This window comes from Chroicocephalus ridibundus, chromosome 9 (assembly GCF_963924245.1).
Source record: "Chroicocephalus ridibundus chromosome 9, bChrRid1.1, whole genome shotgun sequence".
NCBI lineage: Eukaryota > Metazoa > Chordata > Aves > Charadriiformes > Laridae > Chroicocephalus > Chroicocephalus ridibundus.
Genome location: NC_086292.1, coordinates 1,042,912 through 1,061,779, shown reverse-complemented (window position 1 = coordinate 1,061,779; position 18,868 = coordinate 1,042,912). Strand labels below are relative to the sequence as shown.

At 50.3% G+C, this 18,868-nt stretch overlaps 1 protein-coding gene across 3 annotated transcripts; it reads left to right on the top strand.

Annotated features, from left to right (window-relative positions):
- The first annotated feature begins 368 nt into the window (after positions 1-368).
- Positions 369-18,532, top strand: TMLHE (trimethyllysine hydroxylase, epsilon). 3 transcript variants are annotated; one of them, XM_063345990.1, is made up of 9 exons: positions 369-521; positions 762-1,014; positions 5,640-5,821; positions 7,418-7,594; positions 8,373-8,652; positions 9,777-9,896; positions 13,019-13,255; positions 13,965-14,103; positions 14,769-18,532. In XM_063345990.1, the coding sequence occupies exons 3-9, from the start codon at positions 5,641-5,643 to the stop codon at positions 14,898-14,900; spliced, it is 1,266 nt and encodes a 421-aa protein (XP_063202060.1). In that variant the 5' UTR covers positions 369-521; positions 762-1,014; position 5,640; the 3' UTR covers positions 14,901-18,532. The 3 variants fall into 3 exon arrangements, with proteins under 3 accessions (XP_063202060.1, XP_063202061.1, XP_063202063.1); XM_063345991.1 differs by lacking the exons at positions 369-521; positions 762-1,014 and adding an exon at positions 3,240-3,472 and having other exon boundaries at positions 14,769-17,986; XM_063345993.1 differs by lacking the exons at positions 369-521; positions 762-1,014 and adding an exon at positions 4,291-4,884 and having other exon boundaries at positions 14,769-17,987.
- Positions 18,533-18,868: the final 336 nt, after the last annotated feature.

Here is an 18,868-nt window from a genome sequence, read left to right as displayed (position 1 = left end):
CCCGCCGTCTCCACGCTCTCAGGACACCGGCTCTCGCTGCGGCGCTCTAACCGCCCAGCTAGGTCTCTATGGTGTGTGTGCGGTGCTCTAGCTGCCCTGCTGGGTCTCTATGGTGTATGCGGCGCTCTATACGGCGGCCTCCCAGCTCTTTACAGCCGCTGGAACCGCTCACGGCAGCGTTTCCCGTTGCCGCCCGATGCAGGCCGTGCTTTGCCCCTCTCCCGCGGAGGGCGGCGTTGGCCCGGCCCGTTCCGCCCCTGTCCCCTCATCATCCCGTACCGTCTCTATGGTGCGGGCGCTCTACCCCACCCCCGCCGGCCTGTCTCTATGGCGGGCGGCGCTCTAGCCGGGCCCGCCCGCGCTCTGTGACCCGGCCCCGCCCCGGGGCGGACCCGCCGCGGCCCCGCCGCCGTTTGACGCCGCCTGAGGCGGCTCCGGCTCCGCCGCCGCTCCCCGGCCCGGCCTCGCTGCTCCCTCGCGGCCTCGGGGACCGGGAACGCCGCGCAGGAGGAGCTGCCGAGGTGGGTCGGGGCCTGAGGGAGAGCCCGGCTCCGGTCCCGGGCCTGGCGGCGTGGGTCGGGCCTGGCACTCACTGGGGTCCGTCCCTCCCTCCCGGGGCCCGCCGTGCGCTGCCGGGACGGGCGGTGGTGGTGCGGGGGCTGCTCTTGGGCCGCCTCAGCTGAGGGACCCCGGAGCTCAAAGTTGCAGTTTGTAACGTGGTTGTTACTTTTTTTTTTTTATTTTATTTTTGTCTTTAAAAGGTCAGCGAGGCCCGGATTTAAGAGCCATTGGCTTCTCGGGTAGCATCGGCGTCCTGATGTTCGTGCGGCAGTAAATGTGTAAAGGCTTTCCAGCAGTGTTCTTGGTCTGGTGGGTGCAGGGACCAGGAGAAGGGAGCAGAGAAGTGCCGTGGCCATCAGCAGAGACCGTCTAATTCGTTTAACATCCCAAGCCCCTCTTGAAGCCTCGCTCCATCTTTTCCCCCACCTCAGCCCCCTGCTCGCACGGTCCCAGGTAACGTGAACTGTCCCACGTTGCTGTCTCCCGTGGGGACAGGCTGAGAGAGCTGGGGGGGCTCAGCCTGGAGAAGAGAATGCCCCAGGGAGACCTTCCAGTCCCTAAAGGGGCTCCAGGAAAGCTGGGGAGGGACTCTGGAGCAGGGAGGGGAGCCATGGGACAAGGGAGAAGGGTTTTCCACTGAAAGAGGGGAGATTGAGATGAGATCTGAGGAAGAAACTCTTTGCTGTGAGGGGGGTGAGCCCCTGGGCCAGGTTGCCCAGAGAAGCTGTGGCTGCCCCATCCCTGGAGGGGTTCAAGGCCAGGTTGGCTGGGGCTTGGAGCAACCTGGGCTGGTGGGAGGTGTCCCTGCCCAGGGCAGGGGGTGCCACTGGGTGGCCTTTAAGGTCCCTTCCCACCCAAACTGTTCTATGAACATTTTGTGACCCAGAGGTCAGCAGGGATTAAGAGGTCAGATCCCGTTAGTCTGTGAATGAAAGCTTGCAGCCAAGGGCAGCTCTTGGGCAGAGCTGTTGTCTCCCCTTCCTTGGTAAAAGACAACCCCTCCCTGCCCAGGAGAGCTGCCTGGCCCCTCTCTGCCAGGGCAGGACCCAGAACGGGTGAATGAAGTGATTTAATAATAAGAGTTTACTGCAATAAGTATCCCTGTGGGGGAGACACACCACGAGGGCTGGCTGCTTTGCTGGAAAAAAGAATTAGAGCTTTTTTTCTGCTAAGCTGGGCAGCCTGAAAGGGTTTTGCTTGAGATAGATGAAGAAACTGCAGAGAGGAGACTGCAATAAGGTTATGGGAAGGGGGGTCTGGAGTCAGGTGGTTGGTGTTAAATGTGGGGTGAGCAGATAATTACCTTTACTTCTAGGAAAATGAAGTAGCTGTGAAGCCGGCAGTGTCTGGGATGTCTTTATTAGCTCCTTAATTTAATTGAAATCCCTTGCGGGGCAGGGCTGGAAGGGGAATCTGATTCCTGACAGCTGAGATCTAATAGAGTTGTCTGCTGCAGCAGCGTGGGCTGCGGGGGGGCAGGAGCCTTTCTCAGCAGGGGCAGCCAATCTGCCTTTTGTTTCTTTTGTAATTAATAGGTAAGCTGGGTCACCTCGGGCTGTTAAACCTTTAACTCTGCTGGCAATCTAGTGTCTGAGATGCCAGCCATCCCAGCGGGCTTGGCCTGCCACAGCAGGGTGTATGTCACCAGGTTAGTGTACTTTGGGCTCATCTGGTTCTGGCAGAGCCCCCTCAAGGCAGCAGCCCTGTCTCAGCCTTTGCAGCGCTACTTTTTCTATCTGTGCTACCTTCGCTCAAGCAGTGGCTCTGTGTGGTGTTGGGGTACGTCTTCCGAAGTGGATAGAAATGTCAGTTTATACGAGCCATATGTAGCCAAGAGGCCAGCAGGATGCGTGCCCTGTCTGAGATTCACAGACAGTATGTCTCAGGCTGCCTTGAAAAACAATTTATTTTCACTTTCTCTCTCTTTTTGAAGTGTAAGCCTTGTTGCGCTACTGAAATTTTCCTGTTTCTTATGAGCAGAAACCTTTGCTTTAGCTGGATGCTTCTAGCAACGAAAAAGGATGTGTGAGTGTAAGCAACTGAATGTTTGGAAATGCTTAATGGAAAACAGATAATTGTTTTCAGATGCCAAATGAGCTTGAAAAACAGGCTGGACACACTGTCACAGAGTGCTGAAACAGGTCTGATCACGGCATCAGCAGCCAGGGCATCAGAGTGGCTTCCCTAATGCCAGCAGGCCAGTGTCACCGTGTTACTGGAAGGTTTTGGCTGAAGGCTGGCTAAAGACCACAGATTTTGTGTGATTTCTCCTTCCATACATGTTTTCATTGCTGAAACTATTTGGTTACTTATTTTTCCAGCTTGGTATTTTTCTTTGCTCAAAACGGTAATTGTGGCTTTTTATCAAAGAGCTTAACCCCCAGTATTAGTTACTTCAAATGCTGCCTGTGTCAGCAGTGAGACAAAGTGCTGAGGGGCCAGGCGGGAAGTCTCCTGGACGGACCAGCCCCTCGTGAGGCCCACTCTTCCTTCCTCCTCCTTTCACAGTGTCTCTCTTGTCTTTTCTCTCAAGAGACTTACAGCAGTTCCTCAAATTACAGTATATTTGAGTTTTCTGTCTTTCCCTCCAGCACCCACAGCTCTGTTCCTCCTGCTCACCCTGTCACTTCTAGCATGGGTTCCATGCATGCTCCTATTTTTCATCCACCCTGCGGTGGACTCTTGGATGGTGAGCCATGCAGAAGATATGCATATTTAATGTCCGCACGGGATTTTGTCTCGCTTGGGTGGCAGGGCAGACTTGGTAATTGAACACCTCTCCCTTCTCAAAGTCCACTTGCGTTTATGCATAGGGTAGTTTAACGTCTTCTCCCTCCTGCCCTTTCTGTTTGAATTTCAAGGGAAATTTTGTCTGGGAATCTCTCAGCTGCTGCCTTTCGCTGTTGCCCAGGTGAGCTGCGTGTGGTCTGGACAACGTAAAGATGAGAAGCGTAAAGGTCAGGTAAACAGGAGGACTGGGGGAAGGAGTTAGCTGTTCATGTAATTAATTCCAGCCAGGAGAGAGCTGTTAGTTCTGATTAAACAAACACAAAGGCAAAATGTAAATCCTGTCTAATCATATCGATTTTTTTACTTCCATCTCCTCTTAGACTTAGTATATCTCAGAAAGATTTAATTTAAGGCTTCTCTGTGAACTGTGTGGTGTCTGCTTCCAGCAAGAACAGCAGAGAAGCAAGAGGTCTCATTGATTAGATTAAATATCTGGGTCACTTTCCATTACCTGTGTTTATTCGCTGGTAAGTTTTGATATTGAAGAGGCCAAGATAAAAGGAACACGTGCAGAAAGAGATAACTACGGCTGGAGCTGCCCCAGGCAGAGGCCACTTTCTAAATGGATTTGTAGATGAGCTTTTCCTATCAGTTTTGGGTCCTGTGTGAGGCGATATCAGGCGTGTGCAAACAAGCTTGCGTCTTTTTTCCCCCCTCTGTTGGGTTAGTGGATATCCTTCGTGTCCAAAAGCCAACCTGGACAGAGTCTTCTGTCCTGTGTGTCTCAAAGAATAGTCTTCAGCTTTGTGAGTTGGAGTGCTTGGTTCAGGAGGTTAAATCATTTCTCTAGGCTTTGTAAAGCCACTAAACATTGTAATCAGCTCCTGGTTTTCTATAGCTGCGGATTTTCTTCACTTAGTTATGAAGTTTGTGTATTAAAGTTGGCTAATTCTTTTTCCTATACTAAATTTTCAAAGCTGGGGTGGGTTGAAAAGCATTCTTCCAGAACTTAGCATTGGCATTTCTACAAAAACTCATATTCTGGCTGGAGACCACCAAAGGGAAAAGTGAGTGTTCTCGTGTGTGTTCAGATGCCCGGTAACTCTGGCTCAGGCTGTGCAAGTTCTCTGGTGCCCCAGTTTCTCTGTCTGTAGTGAGGATGCTGGAGCCTTTCAGGATGTTGCAGCTCAGTCAACATCGATAAAGCGTTTCACAGGCTTCACTCTTTGTATTGAAGAGTTGTTACAAATCTCCCTCTTAGAAATCACCTTCTAATCTCTGGCCCAAGGTTAACCACAGCTGGTTTCTCTTCTGTGCCAGCTGTGTCCTTCATGGGAAACAGAGATTTTCTTCCTCCTTGTTGTTTTGCGTACTTTTTTTAGAAGTGGCTGGCTTACTGCTTCCTCTAGTTCTTGCTTCTCTACCCAAGGTCACTTTTCTCTGCTTCCTTGATCACTCTAGTTCTCTCCAGGAATGGTGATGCAAACTGGGAAGGCTGGAGAGGGGACAAGACCTGCAGCAGATGAGGTTTTGCCAGTGTTTTGCACAAGAGCATTGAACACACAGCTGCCTCTTCTGGAATGGCTTTGCCTGGTAAATCCTAGGATCTCAGTGGTTTCTTCTCGGGACTGTTTTCTGCTGTTGCTTATGGTTGTCACAAAATAAGCAAGACACCCTCGTCTCTCCTCCTTCTGTTTCCAGCTGATGTGTGTGGATTGGATCAGCTTGTTTGTTTAAAAAATTCATTGATCCCCTAATAGTTAATTCCCTGTTGCTTCCATTACATGCATTTTTTGAGGGCAGCCAGTTTTCACGTGCAACTTCATGGTCCTCCTCCAGGGTGTTGGTGATGTCTGCAGAAGTATCTGCTGCAGCTGGTCTAAGCAAGGGTAAAGCACTCAATTTCATGGAGGTTGTTGCGTAGTCTGTTGTGTGTTGTTAACAATAAGCGTAGATTGTAGGCACTGGAAAAAGCTTGGCAGCATGCCTGGTTGCCTTGTCACTGGGAGAATGCAAAAGTGACGCTGGTACTTGGACTTCACAGTGAAGGCGTTTAATACCAGACTCTCCAAACTCTGTGTTTAGTTGTTTTTCATGTCCAAATGGTGCCTGGGAGGTGACTTGCTCCTCTGGCCAGGCTGCCGGTCACTGTACCCTCTTCTTTTCTTCCTCCTCAGTGGGCTAGTTCTCACTTGCCTCGTTGTTAGTAGACTGAATTGTGCAGGACAATACCAGCTTTCCGAGAAGTGCTTACGGTGCTGGCATACGAGCACAGAGATCCACACCGGGATGTGATGCAGTAGCACAACTGAGTCACCTTGTTCTTTCTCTCTCTCCTGGCTGCTCAGGATGTGGTGCAGGAGGCTGGCGTGGCTCTTCAAGGTGCCGTACCAGCTGAGGGGAAGCACTCGACATAGCTCGCTGTGGCTGCCCTGTGACAGAAGGACCGTCCCTGCTGCTGCAGCTCGCTGGCATCACACGGCCCCAGAGTCCCTCAAGTGTGCCTGGCAGTTACACGGTGACCATCTAGGTAGGTGTGTTGGGTGCGTGTGTATCTGCTTTTGAGTTGGTTTGGGGAAAGGAGTGAGACTTTCCTGACCTCGTTCCCTGGGAGTGATTTTTGGGTTTTTTTCTGAAATGGCCTGTGTTAGAGGGATGCACGCTGGTGTCTGTGTTTCGTGTTCCCTTTGGGAATTCCCAAAGGCAGGAGCAGGTTTGTCTGCTGGTAGTAAGTCTTTTATGACAAACAAAATGATGCTAAATTGGAAATCAAATCAAGGGATTCCTGAACAATAACTGCGTCTGAGCCTTGCCCTGTCAGTCACTTGTCTTCTGTGTAATGCTCCAGGCTCTGACTTCAATCAGGATGGCTGGTTTGGTGTGTGCCCTGCTCCCTAGCCCCGACTTGTGCCGGTTTTCCTTAAAACACTGATGGTGAAACGCAGTTGTTGGAGCAGGTTTGCAAGCAGCCTATCTGTGTGGCTGGATGGAAAGGGTTATCAAACATTGGAACAGGCTGCCCAGGGAAGTGATGGAATCACCGTCCCTGGAGGTATTTAAAAGATGGGCAGATGTGGTGCTGAGGCACATGGTTTTGTGGTGGTTTATGGCAGTGTTAGGTGAATGGCTGGACTGGGTGATCTTAAAGGTCCCTTCCAACCTAGACAATTCTATGAGCAGCAGGAGCCAGCGGGGCACAAAAGCCTTTTTTGATGCAAAGTGTACCTCACTGTGAGACTGCTTAGTCAAAAAGCAAGAAGAGTGTGTCTTAATGGAAGGTGACGCAGCGAGCCAGTTGTAAATGCTGTCTAATGCTGATTTTTGGTAACTGAGGCACATGTTTCCCCACGGCCTGTTTGGTTTCTCCAGCGCCTGTCTGCCTGGATGATGTCTGCTGAGGCTAGTTGGTGCTCTGACTCACTTGTAACCAAAGGGAATTGTTCAGCACTTTATCCAACATAGTGACCCCAAGAAAGGATATTGTTTTCCCACTGCAAAATGACCTCGGATACTTGGATTTCAAAACTGAGTAGGGCTAGAGCGGGAAATGCTCTCCTGTTGCCTCTGCTGGCTCTGACCCCCTTCAGAAGGGCTTTGAGTATTCCTAAGCTGTCCCAGGATGGAACAAGCAGGAGAAGCTTTATTGTGATGCTAAATGGATATCAAGGCTTTGCGTCGAGGTGGTGATGTTGTCTGTAATGTTTGGATGTTGGTGTGATTATTTGGTTGACTCTTACCTGTATTCCTGTGCTGGGGACTACAACTATGTTTCGTACAGCAGCTGCTGTACAGCTCCGAATGTACCATTGTTGAAGAGAGACGATAGAGGTAAGTGTGTGGCCAGCATGTTCATTAGCTGTGCTCCTTCCTGTTGCGGGATGAGATTGCCTGTAGACTTGGTAAGAAGGGAGACCATGGCAAGAGCCAGGCTTTCTATGAAGATATTCTGCGTGGTCTTCATCGTATGACGAGCTAGCTTAATTTATGTACAGAGGTGCTAAGTCTCACAGCCTCTGCATCCCCTATGAGTAGGATCATAACTTGTGGGCTCTCGGCTTCAGTTCTTGGCTTTGTTTTTTCTCACTGCTCGCGCCGATGCGTCATTCAAGCCTGACCTTCTTTGCAGAGCTCAGGTATGCGAACACCCTGATGCGCTTCGATTTTGTCTGGCTGCGGGACCATTGCCGCTCAGCTTCCTGCTACAATGCCAAGACGAACCAGCGCAGCTTGGACACGGCTAGTGTGGACCTGGGAATCAAACCCAAGGCTGTCCGAGTGGATGAGACCACGCTCTTCCTCACGTGTAAGTGGCAAAGTGACTGTACCCTGTGTGTTTTATGGACCACCAGCCCTGCTCAGAGGGAGCCTTGTGGATGAATCCCACCCTTAGGTTTGCTGCGAGAGGGCAGCCTTATCTCTAAATCAGTAGCTGTTTTGGGAAGAGATTTAGCTGTAAGCAGAACTTAAACACTGCTCATCTGAGCAGTGCTGTTACTGTAAACATGCCTTAATCTTAAATTTGTGTCTGTCTTTCCTCCCCTTCTCCCCCCAGCCCTTTTTGGGTAGAGAAGTGTGTATCTTCAGGGTCTGGGTATTCTACTGGTTTGTTTGAACACAGCAGCAATGCAGATAGTGAACAGATTGGTCAAGAAACGGTTGTTTTCTTTTTCTTACCCTGTCCTATTTGAGCTGGTGTCCCTGATCAGAATTCACATCTTCTGTCCTTTCTCCTCAGCTTTCTCCTCAGCTTCCCAGCTGCTTGCTTCCTTTTGTTGTAGCTTACCTTTATTTATGGGCTTGATTTCAGTGCTTTACTTCTCCTTGGAGTCCTGTCAATAGAAAACAAAACCGCTGAAGTTGAAACACTTAGCTCTGAATTTGGAGTTGTTGCAGCAGGGGCAATGCTTTTAGGACTGGTGGCCTTAAGCAGATAATATTTTGGGTGGCATCAGGGTGCAAAGAATCTGTCACCAAACAAAATTAAAAGAGTGAGGACTGTCCTAGGCTGATGGTTGCACTGACCACAATCTCGGGCTGTTCAGTGCAATTGTGGTGACTGTGACTCTTCTCCCTTGTTGAAGGGCCGGACGGGCACGTGACGCGGTATGGGCTGGAGTGGCTGGTGAAGAACAGCTACGAGGGGCAGAAGCAGCAGGTCATGCACCCGCGCATTCTCTGGAACGCAGAAATCTACCGCCAAGCCCAGGTCCCATCCGTCGACTGCCGGAGTTTCCTGGAGACAGACGAGGGGCTGAAGGAGTTCCTGCAAAACTTCTTGTTATACGGGATTGCTTTCGTAGATAATGTCACTCCCACCAAAGAGGACACAGAAATCTTAGCGGAAAGGATCAGCTTAATCAGGTAACTAGGGCTGCCCTGGGAAGGCCACTGACAGCTTTGGAGAGGAGCTGTGAAGGGCAGACTGTAATTTTACTTTCGTTTGGAAAGGTGCTGCTGTCTTATCCCTATGTGTTGTGCAGTGCAGCCTGGTTTGCAAACAAAAGGTCTGGCTCTTCTGCAGTCCCTGGGCAGTCCACTTGAACTGAGGTGGAATATTTCAGATCCCCCAGTGCACTCTATTTAGGGGGGAGCCTGGAGTCACCAGGTTGTGGAGCTGCCTCGGGAGCATGTGATGACTTTTGTGACAGTGGGACTGCGCACAGAGGAGTGACTGAAGGAAGTTGCCTGTCTGGGAAGACTTGAGCTTTGCAAAGAGAGACATTTCCTGTTATGACTTGAAAGGTTAGGAGGGCAGCCCTGGCCCTGGGAGCCAGGGAGAGCAGAAACCTTTTGTAGCTCTCCCTAAAGAAAAATATTGAGAAATGTTTCTTCTGTGTTTAAAACACACCAGCAGCGTGGCAAGCTGGGGTTTGAGCTGCAAGTTTTATCTAAGCTGCAGAAACAGTTTAACTTGCCTTGGGCCACTGGAGGAGGAGGGACTTCTTTTAATGAATAGTCATTCCAAATAGAAATGAGGTGCTCCAAGGAATAACCAGCCAACTTTTTTCTCCGGGTACCCTCACCCTGTACCCCCTGAGTACTGTTTGTCGTTGCCTTTTGTCTCTTCCCGTCCATGCATTTTGTCGGGGGGAGGCGGGGGAAAATGCAGGATCCTAAGAACAAGAAATGGGATTATTGGGCAACCCTGCGGTGGTACAGGCAAGGGCTGGCTGCGCTTTGGCACCTCCTCGTGTTGCTCAGTGGCTTCCTTGATTTGGCTGATGTTTGGTGTGGAAAGATCTGTATTTGTGGAGGGGAAGCAAGACTCATTGCCATCAGTCTTTTGGGGAGGAAATAGTGAAACTCAATACTAGAGGAGGTATTAGAAGCCCCATCTCTGGACAATGTGAATTTTGTTAAGTTGTTTTGCTTTAATTTACTCAGTACATAGGATGGAGGGGAGTAACCTCAAATGCAAGAGAGGGTCTGCTCTACCACCACGCTGGTCCCCGCAGCACTGTGGTAACTGCCTGCCTCTTTTGCAGGGAGACCATTTATGGCAGAATGTGGTACTTTACCTCTGACTTCTCTCGGGGAGACACAGCCTACACGAAGCTGGCTCTGGATCGTCACACAGACACAACCTACTTCCAGGAACCCTGCGGGTAAGTGCTTGTGCTGCTTCACAGACACACAGTGGCAGGAGCGATTCTCAGTGATGCCGTTTCTATCAGCACAGGCTTCGTTGTCTCCAGTGCTGCCACTGGGATGTACTTCTGCTAGTCACACAGCAGTTCTGGGGCCTGTCTGATCCCTGTGGAGTGGGATAGTCTGTACATACTTTTTCCTATGGTTGAAACTTCTACGTCTTCCAGAATGCAGGCGATGAAGGGTTTGACTGTTAGATAACTGGCTGCTGTGTGGTACGCTGTGGTTCAAGTAGTCTTGTAGCCACAAAGAAGGCTCAGTGCTGTAATCACTTCTGTGCTACCCTGAAGCTTATCTGACAGTCTCTTCTGAAATCACCCTCCTCGGTGTCAAAAGTGACACACAGCATTCAGCCTCCCGGAAATGAGCAGTTGACCTGATTTGTCTTTTGGGTATCTTTGGCAAGGCTCAGCTCCTGCCGCAAGTGTCCCTTACCAGCTGTTGGACAAAGCTGCTGCAGAAGTTCACTTTGACTTGATCCTGCTGGCCTGGAGCAAGCCCTCCTCGCCCACATGAGCACCTCTCTCTCGCTGGCTGAGCCCTGTTAGCGGTAGCCTCCAGGGAAGGAGGGAGAACAGCCTTGGCACAGCCTGCAGCCACTGCCTCTACCCTCCCAAGCCGCGAGCGGTACGTGCTGTGCTCACGTATGCTCTGTGCAGTGACTCTGCCTCGGTTCAAACAGGTTGGGGTTTGCATTTTGGCACAGTGGTGGAGCCCTGTGGGTAGCCAGAAACCAGGCTTCCCCAGCCCTTCGACATTCGCACCCGTCTGTGCTTTTTAGAAGCTGTTTGTAGCTACAGCATTGTTTCCCAAATGCTGGTTTGCAAACTGCTGTTCTGGTACAGCCTCTGGGCTGTGAGTTTTACACACAGCTGGAGAAAGAAAGGCAGCAGCCCTGGTCGTGGTTCACAGTGAAGTGCAAGAGATTTAGGCTTAATTTCTAGCTTTTTTTTTTTTGTCCGCTTTCATCTCAGTCAAGAAGGGAATCATCGGGAAACAGCCTGGGGGAGAGCTGATGGAAGTGCTGTGATCTCCTGGGGAACTAGGGCTACAAAGAGGAGTCATCCAGTCCACGCCTCCTGCCCTGGGGCAGGATTAGCCCTTCCCAAGTGAGGCAGTTGACTTGCTGAACATCTTAATGGGAAAGGCCCGTGGTGCAGAGCTGTGGAAGCAGAGGGGGACTAAGGGGTGAGATCTGGTGGGACAAATGTGGATTTCGGAGCAGCCCTTCAGACCAGGGAAGGTAGAGTTACCCCAGCGGCACCCTCAGCACTGTTCTCTGCCCAGCCAGGCAGGAAGATTTTGGGTGGTGATGTTTGTTCTGAAGCAGCTCAGTGTCAGGAGCAAAGTGGATTTTGTCGTGCTCTGTGGGGCTAGGAGTATATGCATAAAGCATGGGTCCTGCCACATGCTTCAAGCCAGATCTAGTTGGCTTCCCTGGTTTTGGTGAACAGCTGCCTGCAGAACCCGTGTACTTTCGTGACCTGCACAGTGTTACCTGCTTGGCTGACTTGTGTTAGGAGCTCACAAAATCTTCCCTAAAATCAAATCAAGTAATTAGTAATCAGAACTTCAGCCTACAAAAGAGCTTTGATTAAACTGCTTGGTGCCAGAACTATAGTGCTCGTTAGCTATTTTTATACCTTTCTTTTCCACTTGGAAGGGTTCCCTTCAGGTAGGCGTATTCGCATCTGCAGCCAACTGAAGTGTATCAAACGACAGCATGGGCTAATTTAGCGGGGCTAACCATTAGTGCTTGCAATCCTGCAAAACCATAGTTGTGCAGGAAAAACATGAATTTCTGGCTTTCCTGAGCCCCCATCTCTGCCAGAAATCCCTTCTTCCCAGACTGTTTCAGACTTGCTTCCAAATCACTTGAAACAGTCTTTGACCTGCTTCTAAATGAAATGGGGTGTTTTTCAAGAAAGATGTGTTCATTTGAATGTCTGCTTTCCCCCACTGCTTTGCTGAAATCAACCAAATCTGACAAGTCTCAAGTTAAATTATTGCAAAGGGTAGAGGATAGAAACTCCCCAAGCGATGGGAAAGACTGTACCCGTAGAGCCTGCCCTTAGAAGAGGCTTTCTCAGTGCCCCGAGCCGCAGGAGGCGGCGGGTGCCTTTGAGGCACAGTGTGTCCTTTGCTCCAGTGCTGGTGGACTGACTTTGTAAAATGATCCTGAACCTGTTGTGGGTAGAGGGGAGGTTGGAGCACCCAGGTGAAAAGGTGAGGGTGGAGCGGGGAGCTCCTGCCACATCACTTGCTGTGGGACTGGGTTAAGAGGCCCTGAAGGGAGATCAGGAGATAAAGGCTTTCCCAGAAGGTCGCAATTAATTTTTTATCAAGTGAAGTTTGTACACTGAAAATTGGGAGTAGGTGGCTCGAGGCAGCTCCTGAGTATTTGTTCCTAACCAATTTGTACAATGCCTGCCTTGCTTGGATGAAGGGAAGGAGAAGCTTCAGAGATGGAATAGAAGGACAGAAGCTGAGTTGGATGGCTTCCCACTGGGGAGGGGATGTCCCTGTAGGTAAGCTTCTCTGCTCCAGGCTTTCCAAAGGGTCTTTAAGGATGTTGAGGGACGTCTCTTGACTGTTTGTGGGAGACCATTGAATTAGAGTCACCCTGGACTCCCCTTGTCTTTCCTGGAGACCTCAACAGTACAACCAGCATTTCTTTAACTGTCCTCTTGTTCTGAAATATTCTAGAGAAGTTGGTTTTATGCTTTTGAACCTCTACATCCTACTGCCTGGATGGACTTTGGGTGACACAGGCCTGATCCTACACCACTTGAAGTCTCCCAGACTCATGTCACTTGATCTGGGAGGCCATGTAAGCAGTTAACCACCTTCTCGGAAAGCCAAATGTCTGAGATTGGGCCTAAAGAAACGGCAGGTACAGCCATTTCTTGCTGGTCTGTCTCCATTCCTTGGCAGGTCTTAGTGAAGTGAGAAGGGTGATGCATCCATTGACATCTGACTGGGTCCAAGAGCAATGCTGTCTGTCCATGGGGCGGGCAGCCAAGGTCTTTTCTCCTGTGCTCTTGGTGTACTTTAATTCTTGATTCTTTTGCCCATGCAGCATCCAAGTGTTTCACTGCCTGAAGCACGAGGGCACGGGTGGGCGGACGCTGCTGGTGGATGGTTTCTACGCGGCAGAGCAGGTTCTCCGGCAAGCCCCTGATCAGTTCGAGCTCCTCAGCAAGGTGCCCCTGAAGCACGAGTATGTTGAGAACGTGGGAGACTGTCACAACCACATGATCGGAGTTGGGCCGGTTCTCAATGTCTATCCCTGGAACAACGAGCTTTATCTGATCAGGTAACGTCAACATGAGGTCTCTTGCTTATGGGGAGGAGAGGGGATTGTGGCAGATGGTAGTGGTGTTCCAGAAGATATTGTAAACTGAAAACCAACGTATGTTTGAGGGGTGGGGTGAAACCACAGAAACACTGTGCATTTCCTCCTGGGCTGCACACTGCTGCTTTATCGGAAGTGTCAGAACCACCAATACAAAGATGAGTGTCAGTGCTGAGCTCTGATTTTTCACTCCTGTCATCATCCCTTCAGCCCTGTGCCCTCATCTCATTTAATTTGAGAGGCAGTAGAATTCAGCCCTTCCCTGAAAAAGCCTCTAGAAGCTAGCCTGGCCTATAGGGAACAGGGAGAGCGCAGACTGGTCCCCTTCCAAAGGAAATTTGGGCTGCTTTCTGAAACTGTCTGAGTGCAGGAGGATGTCCAGCACTGCTTCTGCTTCCCACTGACTCTGCACAACCCTCAGTCCTGCCCATTGCAGTGGCGCATCCTTCCATGGAAAACCAGCAAGAACAGTTTTACACTTGACAGTAACCACCTCCTTGCTCCCAGGGTTGTGTAGTCTCCTGAAAATCCTGCACTTGCAGCATAACCTCCCTAGTCATCTCTCTAACCTCCCCTAAATACTGACTAATCCTACAGGAATCCCTTTGGAAATTCTTGGCTGTGCTCCTGGAGCCATGTGGGCAGTCTCGTAGCTCTTCTTTACTTCTAGGTACAATAACTACGATCGTGCTGTCATCAACACCGTGCCTTATGATGTTGTGCATCGCTGGTACGCTGCTCACCGCACACTCACCACAGAGCTCAGGAGACCAGAAAATGAACTGTGGGTCAAACTGAAGCCGGGCAAGGTAGGACTTGGAGTTGGGAGGCTTGTGTGTTTGGTACAGGGAGGGAGGCAGGGCGCTCCTTTGGATGTGCACGCTTGTTGCCACTAAGGTAAATGCTCCAGGCAAGCTCCATATGCTGCAGTTTTCCTCCTTACAGCTGTTTTAAGGTGGCCTGTGTTACAGTGTTGTAATATCTGTTGTATGTGTTCCTACTGTCCTGAAAGAATATGAGCTTCCAGGTAAGGCAGAAAAGATGATCATATCAGAGCCCCTACACCTCTCTCTTCCCAAGGATGCCTGGGGGGAAGTGACACCACAGAGGCTGAAAATGGCCACTTTCTGTTGCTGGTGAACTATTGCCCAACCTCTCCGGTAGAAGGGCAAAGAAGCGGCTCAGAATGTATTTCTGTGCTTTGCTAGCTGTCGTGTTTTAACTTGTGGTTAGCAGCAGAGCAGAACTGCTGGCTTCAGATAAAACAGCTGTGCTGGATCACACAAAACAGCTGGCTGTAGTCTCATGTGCATCTGACAGAGTTGAACAGGAAGGGTCATGCCCACTGTGCCATACCCTTACTTGCTCTTCCAGTCTCGAGGGATCTTTGGCTCCGGGACCTGTCCTGTCAGAGGATCCTGGCCTTGGCTGCGGTGGCTGACCTTCCTCTGACACCTTTCCTCTTCCCCTGCAGGCACTGTTCATAGATAACTGGCGCGTCCTGCACGGCCGGGAAGCGTTCACAGGGTACCGCCAGCTCTGTGGCTGCTACCTGACGCGAGATGACGTGCTGAACACCGCACGCTTACTGGGACTGCAGGCTTAGCCCAGAGCACCCTCCGCGGAGAGGCAGTCCGACCTCCAGCACCGCCGTGCGGGTGCTTCACCATGAGGAAGATGTTGCACGTACCTCAGACACCTCCACCCTTTTCAAGCAGTTCTCGGAGCCTGTTCAGGAGAGGGAGCAGGTGGAAGCCAAAGGTTACGGGAGCTTTATGGGACCGTGTTCTGCCTTCCAGCATGGTCAGCTCTTGCTGTCTGTGCGCCCAGCCTGGGCTTTCCAGCCAGCCAGTCTGTCACAGCTCTGCTGAGTCAGGGTTAATCGCACCCCGGGAAGTTCTCCAGCACCTACTGATGTGAAGTGGTCCTCCAATCAAGTGCCTTCAGGATTTTAAATCTTTGTATTTTTCCCTGTTGTTCAGCCTTTTTGTCAGCTGGACATTCTAGGTTTGGATTTTATTTTTTTTTTTAGCAGAGCAGAATGGAAATCGTGGGGGTCTTGTCTCACCTCAGCCTGGACTTTAACCTGTCTAGAGAAATGAAAGTCTCGGTGCCTATATAATGAAAATGCCACTACTCAAAGTGAGGGCTGTTGGCGTGTTTCAGTGACTACTCTTGAATACACTGTGTACCCCATAACAGTCACTGATGGGAGCCGTGCTGCCTGAGGGATGGCCTGGAAAGAGAACCTGGTGTAGTTAGGGTGTTTCTGAAAAGGTTTAGGTTAGAGGGAATGGGGAAAGTAGCAAGATCTGCATGTTGGGAAGGAGAGATGACTGTTAGACGAGGGATGTATTGCTCACGTTTCCCTGAGTTCCAGTAACGTAATGCTTGTGTTCTTTCTGCCTGTTGCACTGTGCTTGTATCAAGGGCAAAGACGCAGCAGCTGCAGTACTTGCTGACAAATTTCCTACTCTGCCTGCTCCTTCCCCTTTTCTGAAGAAGGAATTTGTGTTAGGGCATCTTTACACTGGCTGCTCGATGAGGCTGACCTTTTTTTCCCTGACCAGATTCCCCTGCCTATGAAGGTGATGAATCCAGAGGTGCCTTTCAGCTCCTGGCAGCTGCAGGATAGACCAGAGTCTGGCACATTGAAGGGCCGTAGTGCAAGGAACAAAGGCAAATCCTATCATTATTAGAAACATTGGAATTTTAGAACCAGGAGGGGACTTTAGCATTTGTTTATTTTTCATTCTTCCACATCTTCGGCGGCATTCACTCCTCTGACTGGACCTTAAAACAGGGCTGGTCCCTCTCACTCCCAGCTTTCCTGTGCAAGCAAGATGTTCTCGTGTCCAAGGTACAAGTGCAGCGCAGATGCGTATATGCTAAACTTGCTGCCTTTGTTTAACCTAAATACTGAATATATAGATCCCAGTGCTAAGAGACACCCTTGAAAGCTTCTCTTCATGTGGACTGAGCTGCCTGATGCTGTCTCTCACAGTATTTTGCGTCTGCGGTGAGCCGTCGCTGCGGTGATCAGGAGTTGAAAGGGGTTTCTGAGCGAAGGCTTGGCAGGAAGCTGTTGATCAGGGGATGTGTGAGGAGGTGACGCAGGAGCAGTGGCGCAGGTAATACAAGCGTGAAGTGAGCTGGCTTCTGTTGGGTACGTCTCCCAGGGCCTGTGAACAGCAGCCTCAGGCACAGGCAGGAACCTGAATTTTCCTCTAGGCTGAGCCAGTGGATTCCCTGAGCAGCCTGCAGCGTACGTTCTGTTACTCTTTGTCAGGCGTTTCGTTTGTAGGTTGCCCTTAGGTGCAGGTTACACCAGTACAACTTAGATGCGAAGTTTTACAAATCTTCGTTAGTCACGTTGAAGTAGCAAACCACGGCGGTTACGTTTGCTGTCCCTCGCACAGCCCCGCTCACATGCTGTGGGCTTGGTTTCACCCAGTGCTTCTGGGAGAAGCTGTGGGCTGGAGCATGGGGCAGGAGCTGGTGCCACAAAACAGTCTTTGTGTTGGTTGACGAAGGACCCTGATCAGTATTTGATGCCCTTGGGCAGTGGAGCTCTCTTTCAAATTATTCGAGGGTATTAAGGATTTCCTGAGCTCTTTTTCCCTCCTTGTGCCCCCAGGCGATGAGGGAAAAGTGCTTAGCTCGTGTGGAAACCTTCCCTTAGTCAGTGAGATCAGCTTTACCTGCCCCTGCTCAGGGGACCTCCATCTTTATCAGCTGCAAGCTGAAAATGTGCCGCTACCCTGAGCTGGAGCGTGGGGGACTCTGGCTAGCACAAGGGAGAACCGGCCAAGGTGTTTCCATCACAGGTTGTCGTGACACAGGTGCCTTTCTGCCAAGGGCTGTGCTCTTCAGCCACCAGCCTCCTCTTCTGAGCCAACTCCAAGCCAACACTCCTCGAGGTGATTGTGTGATCTGTTTGGGGGAAAATTGTTCACCGTGAATGTCAAAGAACCACGTTCCCTCATAGGTATTATTGAAATGAATCCAGCCACCCCAACAATAAGATGTGGAGTGGGGAGGGCTGCGTGTAATCCCGTGCTCCACCTCTCCCCGCTTCTTCCAAAGGGGCTTGTGAGCATCAAAACTTTGTTTGAAGGAACAGGGCTTCTTGGCAGTTGCCGCCTGCCTGCTACAGGCCTTTGTTGTGCCGTGTTATGGAACAGGTTCCGTTTGCTGTAATGATACCGGATCAGGTTTTGTAATCGAGCTTTTTCAATCCTTCCAGCCAATAAATGATGAACTGTTTCCTTCTCCTTCCCACTGCTCTGGGGATCCAATCCATGTGTTTAACACATTTTCCAAAACTGAGAAATCAGGTCTTCAAACCAATGATTTATAAAGTGGTCAGCTTCACAAAATATATATTTCAAGCAATCATGAACTTGAGAATAAGTCTGTATTACCCTTCAAAGGTGGAATAAACGCGAGGAGCAGTAAACCAATGCATCTCCGTTGACTTCTCGTCATTCATTCTTTCACTGGCCACACGATGGCAGAAGATGCAAGAAATTAATATGAAAAAGTCAATGCCAAGTCCCATCCCACCAGGCTCTAGGGCTGTAGCAGCGATGCCCGTCCTTTCTTCTGCCGGGCTGTGCCCGTTGCTTTTGAGAACTCCAGGAATTGCTGTTCAAAAGCCAGTGCGACTGTGGATGTTTCTCAAGAGCTGTGGGAGGTGGTGCCCGTCATCCCAGAGACAGGTGGGGAGGGGAATGGAGATGGTGAGAGGGGACATGTGGAGGGACACAGGGACCACGGGGGGGTGATCTGAGGGTGCCTGGAGAAAAATGGAGCTGCCCCATTTGCCCTCCAGTGCCCCCCACATCCCTCTGGTTGGTGTCTTGTCACCCCGGGATCCCCTTGGGGCCGCTCTGCTCCCCGTGGGTGTGCGGTACAGCCCATTGCTCAGCTTTTGGTGCTGCCCAGAGCCCTCAGTCCTTCAGCCAAACCAGAGCACGCACACCCCCCCCGCCATCTACCTGCTGGTTGCATCAGGAACCCCTGTTTTTCCTCCAGTGTGCCCCAAGAGTGTTGTGTTTTCCTCCCAGCGTGCTCCAAAGCCCTCTGCTCAGGTCTCGGGATTGCTCTCTTTCATCTCCTGGTGTGTCCACCCTCTGGTCCCCTCCTGTGGCCCCCCCTCCCGTCCCCTGGTGCAGCCAGGACTTGCAAAAAAATAAATAGGCCACTTTCAACCCAGCAAAGAAGAGTTTGGTAGCAAGAGAGGCTACCAAAAAAGGGAGAAGAATCTATGTGTTTTGTTCTTGCAACCGCTTGAGCCATGCTTCCCTCGATTATCATCTACATGTAGTGATTAAAAGCCTTTTCTTTATATAAAAGAATGTTTTAATTCTGCACTTAGCTAAACTGAAAAATATTTGCATTTTTAGCTTTATTCCTCATTTCTTTTCCTTTTTGGCTACTGGAAAACATTGAAGCTATTTTAACAGGGTACTTTAACTAAGTTAACTAAGAATGTAGTACTATAATAATTAATTTTAGTAATATATTGTAATATATAGTAATAATAATATAATATATACTAATAATATAGGA